The sequence below is a fragment of the Chrysemys picta genome, unplaced genomic scaffold, assembly GCF_011386835.1.
Source record: "Chrysemys picta bellii isolate R12L10 unplaced genomic scaffold, ASM1138683v2 scaf1666, whole genome shotgun sequence".
Classification (NCBI taxonomy): domain Eukaryota; kingdom Metazoa; phylum Chordata; order Testudines; family Emydidae; genus Chrysemys; species Chrysemys picta.
In genome coordinates, this window is record NW_027054372.1 from 1 (window position 1) to 10,455 (window position 10,455).

A 10,455-nucleotide genomic window follows, 5' to 3' on the forward strand; every position below is an offset into this window, starting at 1 on the left:
GTAAGGGTGATGAAGAGATCCTGGCTGTCGGGGAAATCAGCGTTGTGAGCGCTGCCGACTGCCTCGCCCTCCTCATCTCCTTCCTCATCTTCCCCATCCCCTAACATGTCCGAGGAACCGGCCGTGGACACTATCCCATCCTCAGAGTCCACGGTCAGTGGTGGGGTAGTGGTGGCGGCCGCACCGAGGATGGAATGCAGTGCCTCGTAGAAACGGGATGTCTGGGGATGGGATCCGGAGCGTCCGTTTGCCTCTTTGGTCTTCTGGTAGCCTTGTCTCAGCTCCTTGATTTTCACGCGGCACTGCGTTGCATCCCGGCTGTATCCTCTCTCTGACATGTCTTTAGAGATCTTCTCATAGATCTTTGCATTCAGTTTTTTGGAGCGCAGCTCAGAAAGCACGGACTCATCGCCCCACACAGCGATGAGATCCAAGACTTCCCGATCAGTCCATGCTGGGGCCCTCTTTCTATTCACAGACTGCATGGCCATCACTGCTGGAGAGCTCTGCATCGTTGCCAGTGCTGCTGTGATCGCCACGATGTCCAGACAGGAAATGAGATTCAAACTGGCCAGACAGGAAAAGGAATTCAAATTCAAATTTTCCCGGGGCTTTTCCTGTGTGGCTGGTCAGAGCATCCGAGCTCGTACTGCTGTCCAGAGCGTCAACAGAGTGGTGCACTGTGGGATAGCTCCCGGAGCTATTAGCGTCGATTTCCATCCACACCTAGCCTAATTCGACATGGCCATGTTGAATTTAGCGCTACTCCCCTCGTCGGGGAGGAGTACAGAAGTCTAATTAAAGAGACCTCTATGTCAAACTAAATAGCATCGCAGTGTGGACGGGTGCAGGGTTAATTCGATGTAACGGCGCTAACTTTGACATAAACGCCTAGTGTAGACCAGGCCCTAGATTTCAGTAAAGCTTAGTCAGGTTTTGCACCTGAAGGTCAGAACTGGGATTACTGTTTGCAGAAAAGTAGCATGACGCTACAATTCACAGGAAACCGATATCACAGTAGAGCAGGGGGTGGATATTGAATACTCGCAGAGAATAGGAAAGAATGCCTCTCCATGTTCTCTGTAGTTGTGCCCTAAAAGATGTACTCCAACTTTCCCAGTTGTGCCAGTTTCCCCTCATCTACCTACCCCCAATCAAATCAACAAAACCTCTAACTAACGAAACTTTGCAAGTCCTCACCATGCTCAGTTACTTGCATGCTATATTACTGTCCCTAGTCCAACAAGCTTCTGTCTACGCTCTGGATTAGGGACTGTCTCTTCATCTGTATGCCAAGAAGCCCCAGTAGTGACTGGTGCCTTTGGATGCTACTATGAAATATACTTAATAGGCTTTAAGGCCAGAAGGGACCATTAGCCCATCTAGTCTGATCTCCTGCATAATACACAATGTAGAATTTCACCAAGTGTATCCTGCATGAAACTCATAATTTCTGGTTCATCTTGAGCCTATCTTTTAAAAGAAGACAGCCAATCTTGACGCAAAGTCTTTAAGTGATGGAGAATCCATCACACCCCAAGGTAAGCTGTTCTAATGGTTAATTACACTTACCATAAACAAAAAAATGCATCTTATTTCTATTCTGAGTTTGTCTAGTTTCACCTTCCAGCCCTTGGAATGTTGTATGCTTCATCTGGTAAATTAAAGAGCCTTGTACTATCAAACGTCTCCTCCTGATGAAGGTACTAATAGACCATGATCAAGTCATAACTAATAATAATGTAGAAGAATGATCAGTATCATGTGGAAGGTGATGTAGAACATTTAAATGCCTTACTGACTAATTACTAAATGCCGCACCACTTATTTGTAACTCTGCTAATCTTTTAATAAAGTTTTTTGAATGATTTATGCTATATCATGCATCCATTTGTGAAAACGAGATGCAATACTGAACAAATCTTTTACTGTACCCTGGTGAGAAATGCTAAAAACAGACTCTAGTAGCAATGATTTTCTCCTGTTTGACACTTGATACTTTTTTTTCTTTCTCTATCGGCAATTTTTTGGACCTGAAAGTTAATAAGCAAAAGATAAAAAGGGCTCTTCTCCAAGTGGCAGGTAAATTAGACTGCAGTACGGTTGAGTATTCAAGGGGAGTGATGAAAGGAACTCTTAAAGTAAAAGAGACTAGAATGAGCTTTATTTGCATGAAGGACAGATAATCAGCTTCCCTGGTTTTATGCGAAACAAAAGATTTTGCAGCAGTAGTAGAATAGCTGATGTCCTCTTCCAATGTTGACCCCAGACTATTGTTTCTGAAGTGCCAACAAACAAGGCGCTTGGCACTGTGCAAGGTATAAAATGAGACATTCTTGTCTTGCAAAGTTTACAGCCTACCAGAAAGACACAAAGATTGGATGTGCTAGAAAACCCAGAGTAAGGTAATAACTTGGTATGTGTCTATACATAACTTACCACTAAAAGGCATTGAAAAAGAGGTGAATCTTTAAGGCAGACTTGAATAAGGCTAGCTGGGTTGGCTTGTAAGTCTGAGGCCTTGTCTACACTACGAGAGTAGTTCGATTTTACTTGCATCGAATTTTTGTAATCGATATTGCAAAGTCGAACGTGTGTGTCCACACTAAGGACAGTAATTCGACTTTGTGCGTCCACACTAACGGAGAAAGCGTCGACATTCGAAGCGGTGCACTGTGGTCAGCTATCCCACAGTTCCCGCAGTCCCCTCTGCCCATTGGAATTCTGGGTGTAGCCGGCAATGCCTTCTGGGTAACAAAATGAGTCGAGGGTGCTTTTGGGAAACTGTCGTCATCCGTCCATCACTCCCGCCCTCCCTCCCTGAAAGCGCCGGCGGGAAAACAGTTCGCGCGCTTTTCCAGTCATTGACAGCGCGGACGCCACTGTACTCCGAGCATGGAGCCCGCTGCGACCATCGCTGCAGTTGTGGCCGCTCTCAACGTCTCGCAGCTTATCATAAAGGTTTCCCTGAGGCAGATGCAGAAAAGTCAGGCGAGGAGGCTACGGCACCGCGGTGATGTCCTGAAGTCTGAGAGTAGCACAGACCTGTCAGAAAGCAGGCGACCCAGCGCCGAGGACATCACAGTGGCAATGGGTCATGTTGATGCCGTGGAACGGCGATTCTGGGCACGGGAGACAAGCACTGAGTGGTGGGACCGCATAGTGCTGCAGGTCTGGGATGAATCCCAGTGGCTGCGAAACTTTCGCATGCGGAAGGGAACTTTCCTGGAACTTTGTGAGTTGCTGTCCCCTGCCCTGAAGCGCAGTGACACCCGGTTGCGAGCTGCACTGAAGCGAGTGGCCATAGCCCTCTGGAAGCTTGCAACGCCAGACAGCTACCGGTCAGTCGCGAACCAGTTTGGGGTGGGCAAATCTACCGTGGGCGTTGTTGTGATGCAAGTAGCGAAGGCAATCGTTGATGTACTGCTGCCAAAGGTAGTGACCGTGGGAAACGTGGAGGCGATCATAGATGGTTTCGCAGCGATGGGATTCCCAAACTGCGGTGGGGCCATAGATGGAACTCACATCCCTATCCTGGCACCGGACCACCAGGCCACCCAGTACATTAACCGAAAGGGTTACTTTTCCATGGTGCTGCAAGCACTGGTGGACCACAGGGGACGTTTTACCAACATCTACGTGGGATGGCCGGGCAAGGTTCATGACGCTCGTGTTTTCACGAACTCTGGTCTGTTTAGACGGCTGCAACAAGGTATTTACTTCCCGGACCACAAAATAACTGTTGGGGATGTGGAGATGCCTATAGTCATCCTCGGGGACCCAGCCTACCCGCTAATGCCCTGGCTCATGAAGCCCTATACTGGCGCCCTGGACACTGAAAAAGAACTCTTCAACTACCGTCTGAGCAAGTGCAGAATGGTGGTGGAGTGTGCTTTTGGCCGTCTCAAGGGGAGATGGAGAAGCTTACTGACTCGCTGTGATCTCAGCGAAACCAATATCCCCATTGTTATAGCAGCTTGCTGTGTGCTCCACAATCTCTGTGAGAGCAAGGGGGAGACCTTTATGGCGGGGTGGGAGGTTGAGGAAAATAGCCTGGCTGGTGATTACTCACAGCCAGACAGCCGGGCGATTAGAAGAGACCAGCGGGAAGCGCTGTGCATCCGGGAGGCTTTGAAAGCAAAGTTCCTGAGTGAGCAGGGTAACCTGTGACTTTATAGTTTGTGTACTGAGAAGCTAAACCTGCCCCCGTTTCTTTACCCAGGTAATGTTGACTATCCTATCCAGTTACATACCCCCTTCACCCCCCCTCCAACACACGTGTCGAAATAAAAATAGTTCTACTTTGTTAAAGCACACCGTTTTCTTTAATACTGTTTTCGCGGGAATTTTTTAAAACTGGGACGCAGACTGTGGTGCGGAGCGGGTGTAGTGTTGTGACGCGAATGCAGCTTCAAAACTCAAGGATTGACAGGCTCCGCTGCGGTGGGATGCTTGTTTCAACGGAGCCTGTCACCCCTCCTGATCGGGACTGTGTGTATGGGGGGTCTATTTGACTTTGTGGCAGGGGGAGGACGGTTACAGATCCCCTGCTGTGTGGCTCTGTGATCCTGCCTAAGGACCGGCGCTCAAGATCTGTAACTGCCCTCCCCCGCCACAAAGTCACAGAGCAACCCCCCCCCCCAACATAACATGAAAACAACCTCCCAGACTAACCGGGGTAACTAGTCACTGCATCACTGCACTGTGTATGTGCCCTGCTGCTGTGCCTGCCCCCGACTATGTACCCTGCCAAAGGAGACTGTCCTGTCCAATTACCAACCCCCTTTCCCCTCCTCCTCCAAAAGAACATGATTGAAACAGTAGTTAACAGAAACGAATTTTTTATTATCAACTACACATGGCATTGGGAGGTGAAACTTGGACGTGGGCTTCTGTCAGGCGGGAAGGAAAGAACTTTTCAAATTTTGGGAAATGAGAGCCTTCTGCTACTAGAGCTCTCTGCAGGGGTGGAGTGAGAGTTAGCAGGGACTCTGCCGCCTCTCCTTCTTTGCACTTTGGGTGAGGTGGGTATGGGACTTGGTGGCGGGGGAGGGCGGTTAGAGATGGACTGCAGCGGGGCTCTGTCCTCCTGCCTCCGTTCCTGCAGAACATCCACAAGGCGCCGGAGCGTGTCCGTTTGCTCCCTCAGTAGTCCAAGCAGTGTTTGAGTCGCCTGCTGGTCTTCCTGCCGCCACCTCTCCTCCCGATCCATGTTGGCTTGGTGCATTCGGGTCAAGTTCTCCCGCCACTGGGTCTGCTGTGCTGCCTGGGCTTGGGAACAGGCCATAAGCTCAGAGAACATGTCCTCCCGTGTCCTCTTCTTCCTACGCCTAATCCGCGCTAGCCTCTGGGAGTGTGATTCCAGGCTAGGTTGTGAGACAGTCGCAGACGGGGCTGTGGAAATGGGAAAAAGGGAGTGAATTCCTAAGAAAGATAAATGTAGTTGTGAACAAAGAACATAGTCTTTCTCTGTGAACAAGACCATGCACAGCACCTTTCACATGCGCACTCAGCACAAGGTCGAATTCTCGGCCTTCGCATTCAGTGCCTGGGGTCTTGAACAGCACATTTGAGAAGCGAGGCAGCACAACGGAATTTCTGTTGCAGGCAGACATGGTAAGCCGTACACTTGTGGCAGTTTAAAACTTTTATATTACCACTGGCCTCATTTCACATTTAAATCAATGTCAGTCCCTGCTGCCAGCAATCCGGCAAGCGGGAACTCTGCCCCTGTCCCACCCCCTCGCGGCTGTCCCCGGGAACGATCCCTTTCGGCTGCCCCTCTCCCGCCTCCACCGCGTGGCTGCAAACCAGCGGTTACAGTTCTGTAAAGGAATGGGAAAGCAGTCCCAACACTAACATTCCCCTACCTAATTAAAAGCAGGTCACCATGGCCGACATCACCCTGATGAGGATCTCCGAGAGCGACAAAGAGAGAATGCTCCGGGAAAGCCTCCAAAGACCAGGGCCGTATGCCGCCCTGCTGTGCAGAGCAATGATCCCGGAGTACTTGATAATCTCGTGGCGCGGCAACGTGTCGTACTTCGGAGGACCCAATAAGGCCGCTCTCCCCAAGAACCTCATGCAACGGCTTTCAAGTTACCTCCAGGAGAGCTTCATCGAGATGTCCCAGGAGGATTACTGCTCTATCCCCGGACACATAGACCGCATTTTACTGTAGCTGCAGTAGCAGGGAATAAACAGTAGAGCGGCTTGTGCAGGACAATCACTGAAAACCGGACATTGCTAGATTTCTTTTCAAAACTTGCACTGCCCCTTACTAAACCGTTAAGCGCCTAGGGCACACTAATCATGAACAACCCATTCTTTTAATTGTTAATATTCCTGTTTTGTTTAAAATAAATGTTTAGATGTTTACAACACTTACTGGCTGATCCTTCACCAGATTCTGTGTCCGGGGTAACGGCTCGGGACGCTTCGTAGGGGATCTCTGTAAGGGTGATGAAGAGATCCTGGCTGTCGGGGAAATCAGCGTTGTGAGAGCTGCCGACTGCCTCGCCCTCCTCATCTCCTTCCTCATCTTCCCCGTCCCCTAACATGTCCGAGGAACCGGCCGTGGACAGTATCCCATCCTCAGAGTCCACGGTCACTGGTGGGGTAGTGGTGGCGGCCGCACCGAGGATGGAATGCAGTGCCTCGTAGAAACGGGATGTCTGGGGATGGGATCCGGAGCGTCCGTTTGCCTCTTTGGTCTTCTGGTAGCCTTGTCTCAGCTCCTTGATTTTCACGCGGCACTGCGTTGCATCCCGGCTGTATCCTCTCTCTGCCATGTCTTTAGAGATCTTCTCGTAGATCTTTGCATTCCTTCTTTTGGATCGCAGCTCAGAAAGCACGGACTCATCGCCCCACACAGCGATGAGATCCAAGACTTCACGATCAGTCCATGCTGGGGCTCTCTTTCTATTCACAGACTGCACGGCCATCACTGCTGGAGAGCTCTGCATCGTTGCCAGTGCTGCTGTGCTCGCCACGATGTCCAGACAGGAAATGAGATTCAAACTGGCCAGACAGGAAAAGGAATTCCAATTCAAATTTTCCCGGGGCTTTTCCTGTGTGGCTGGTCAGAGCATCCGAGCTCGCACTGCTGTCCAGAGCGTCAACAGAGTGGTGCACTGTGGGATAGCTCCCGGAGCTATTAGCGTCGATTTCCATCCACACCTAGCCTAATTCGACATGGCCATGTCGAATTTAGCGCTACTCCCCTCGTCGGGGAGGAGTACAGAAGTCGAATTAAAGAGACCTCTATGTCGAACTAAATAGCATCGCAGTGTGGACGGGTGCAGGGTTAATTCGATGTAACGGCGCTAACTTCGACATAAACGCCTAGTGTAGACCAGGCCTGAGACAGGAATGGCAAGACATACGAGCTTTGGCTCTAGGATCTAGTTGACCTGAAATCAGTGGATCCTTTTCAGGCATTGAACAAGGGTAATCTGCTATCTGTATGGGACATAAATCTAGTTCACAATACCTGAAAGCATGGTTGGAAAGGCTGATTTCTGAATAAAATCAAAGGATTACTCAGAATATAACCAACACTCTGCAGGCAGCCAGAAAAAGACTAAAAAATTGGGAGTATAATGAGATTTAAACTCTGATGTATGGAGTGTGTGTGTGCATTGCTCCAGACATGCAAGAAATTCATAGTCATTCATAATGATAATCACTAGTCACTGGGCCAGGGAAAGAGTGTGAAAATGACTGTATGGAGTGGTGGTTAGGGCACTCACCTAAGATATGAGAGACCCAAGTTTCAGTTTCCCCTGCTCCAATGACTAATTATTTATACATAGTGGAACAGCTTCAGAAGGGGAGACTGAGACCTATGCCAGAATATCTCCTAATCCAGTGTCTCAAACACGCTTCTGCAATATGGGAGAGCCAAATTCAAATCCCATTCTTGACATCAGGCAGAGAGGGGAATTGGACTGGGGTCTCCTACAGCCTGGGTAAGTGCTTTAACCACTGGGATAAAAAGTATAAGGGAGCTGCTCATCAGCTATTGCTGTCCAGAAAAATCTATTTAGGGTCATGTGATGGGGTGGACTAGGCCCAGAGGCCTCTTGCTGGACGCCTCAGTCTCCTGCCACACCTGTCCCAGGAAAGGAGCAGTAGAGGAGTCCTCCAAGCAGCCTAGAGTGGCTGCAGGGAGCAGCCAATCAGGGCCCTGGAGGGCCATATAAAAGGAGCTGCAGAGCCAGAGACAGTCAGTTTCTTGCAGGAGCTGAATGGCTGGACAAAGCAGTCTACAGGTGAAACGGGAGGGTTGTGTTTCGTGTCTTTACACCCACAGGGACTGGGGAAGCAAGAGATGCTTCTGGCTGGCAAAAGAGACCTGAAGCACCATGGACAGCTCAGTGCTGGCAGGGACGGGCACTGAAAAACTGCTTGCAGGCTGCTGGACCTGAACTTAGATTTAGATGAACCCTGAGGTAAGGGTGAAGCTTTGGCAAAGGCTGGGGCCGTGGGAAAGTGGCCCAGGGAACTGAAAGTGTTTTAGTTAAAGGGATATGGCAGTACCTGGTTCCTATTCTTAGGATCCTTGGGCTGGGACTCTCAATAGTGTTTGGGCCTGCCCCCCTCATAGGCCACTGGGGAACTGGCCTACAATTGGACAGCGAGAACCCCCCAGAAGGGGAACTGAACTACTTAGTAGCCAAACTGGAGGCTGGGGCCGGAGTAGACCAAGAGTGCAAAACCATTGCCTCCAGGGAGGAAGCCCTGAGGGTATGGCCTGATACCAGAGACTATTTAAAGACCACAGTCACACCCATCCAGAAGGGTTTGCTTGCAAGAGGTGGGTGCCACACCATTACAGGTCAATTTGTTTGAGCCAAACAGGGTTTTTAACTGATTTTTTTTGGTGAATTTATTTGCCCAAATCTAACCACAGCTCTCTTCTATATGGGGAGATTCACGGGTGACCCTTTCCACGGCTGAACTCATTGTGTCTGGAGGGAAATCCAGGAGAGAGAGAGAATGCTGTGGTGAGGAGCTGGCTGGGACAAGAAAGATTTGAAAGTAAAATGGAGGTACCTCTACCAGGGTCAACTGGAGAGGGGGGAAATGCTCCCAAAGGCCCAGTCAGAGCAGGATGTGGTTCCCACACTTTCTCAGCAGGATTGCGGCATCCTGGAGGTGATCCTTCTGGGGGCACCTGAGATGGACATAGTTATACTCCTTGGCCAGGACCATATATAACATGACCTACCACTGTACTCCAGGGTCAGAGTAATAGGCACACCCCAACTCAGGGACTTGAGCAATGACGTACGTTAACTGGTGTCAGACAGGCTGGTGTCTCCTAGTCATCATGATGTCATGGTTGGTTGATACCAAAATCTGGTATGGACTCTTCATCAGGATCTGTGAAGCTTGGGGTTTGTCCTGTCAGTTTGCTGATGGCAACATTGTTTACTCCTGGGAGAATTTTGTGTTACTGCGCATGCGCAGAATTAATGGTCCCTGCAGATTTCTGTGCTTCTCTGCAGAAAAATGATTTCTGACAGGGAAGCAAAAGGAAGCCGCAAGAGCAGTCATGTGCCCCCTCCCCGGCAGTGCAGGCAGGTCAGTTTGGGCACCCAGAGCACCCGGGGGAGCTGGGCAGTCATGCATATGTAAGAGAGAGACACTCTGTACCTCTTGCTCGCTATTGTGGCATGCTAGGCATGGAGAGGGCAGGGCTTTGGGGTGTTTCTGAAGAGGTAGGAATGGGGCAGGCTCTGTTCCCTCAGGTGGAGCAGAATGTAGCAGCCTACCTGCTTAGTGAATTGTTCCCACTGTTCTTAGTGAATTCCCCCAGAAGTATAAAACAGGTGTAAAAATTTTAAGGCTCCTTTACGTTGTAAAGGACAGTAAGGTCTTATAAATGCTTATGGTGCTTTAGTGATTAGAACTGGTCTAAATTATTGGACTGAAAAAATTTCCTATCAAAACGTGCTCCATGAACTGTTTGCCACTGACCTTCCTGGAGATGGTCAGTAGCCAGTATAAATTTGTGAGTTTGAGTCCCCAGCCCTCACTTGCTCTTTAGTTGCCTATGCTGTAACACTGAGCATATAGCTGCATAAATTTGTTGACTAATAACTAGAAGAAAAGGTTCAATACTAGCTACATTACTATTAGACAGAGGGGGGTTGGTGATTTCCTCAAATGCTCCCCACTTCCATTCTCCATTCATTGTATTGTAGTTTAAATAAATTACCAAAATAATTGAAACCAGCTTGATTTATATTGCATTATTTTGACAAAATATATGCAGAATCTTGCAGAATTTTAAAATATTGTGTGCAGAATTTTTTATTTTTGGTGCAGAATTTTTTATTTTTTGGCACAGAATTCCCCCAGGAGTAATTGCTGTATAGCAGACAACATACAGAACACCTAATTAACCTTCCTAGGGGCATATAGTGATGTGTTTACTGACAGACAACT

The 10,455-nt window shown here is 49.0% G+C and overlaps 1 protein-coding gene across 1 annotated transcript; it reads right to left on the reverse strand.

Moving 5' to 3' along the window:
• Positions 1–4,445: 4,445 nt before the first annotated feature.
• Positions 4,446–7,362, reverse strand: LOC135980047 (uncharacterized). Its single transcript, XM_065580132.1, has 2 exons — positions 6,389–7,362; positions 4,446–5,394 (listed from the first exon to the last, which is right to left on the reverse strand). The coding sequence occupies exons 1-2, from the start codon at positions 6,963–6,965 to the stop codon at positions 4,919–4,921; spliced, it is 1,053 nt and encodes a 350-aa protein (XP_065436204.1). The 5' UTR covers positions 6,966–7,362; the 3' UTR covers positions 4,446–4,918.
• Positions 7,363–10,455: the final 3,093 nt, after the last annotated feature.

Excerpts from the sequence above, each read along its gene's own strand:
- LOC135980047 (XM_065580132.1), bottom strand. The coding sequence starts at position 6,965 with ATGCAGAGCTCTCCAGCAGTGATGGCCGTGCAGTCTGTGAATAGAAAG. Across the intron at positions 5,395-6,388 it reads ATCTGGTGAAGGATCAGCCA|CCCCGTCTGCGACTGTCTCA; the intron begins GTAAGTGTTGTA and ends CCATTTCCACAG.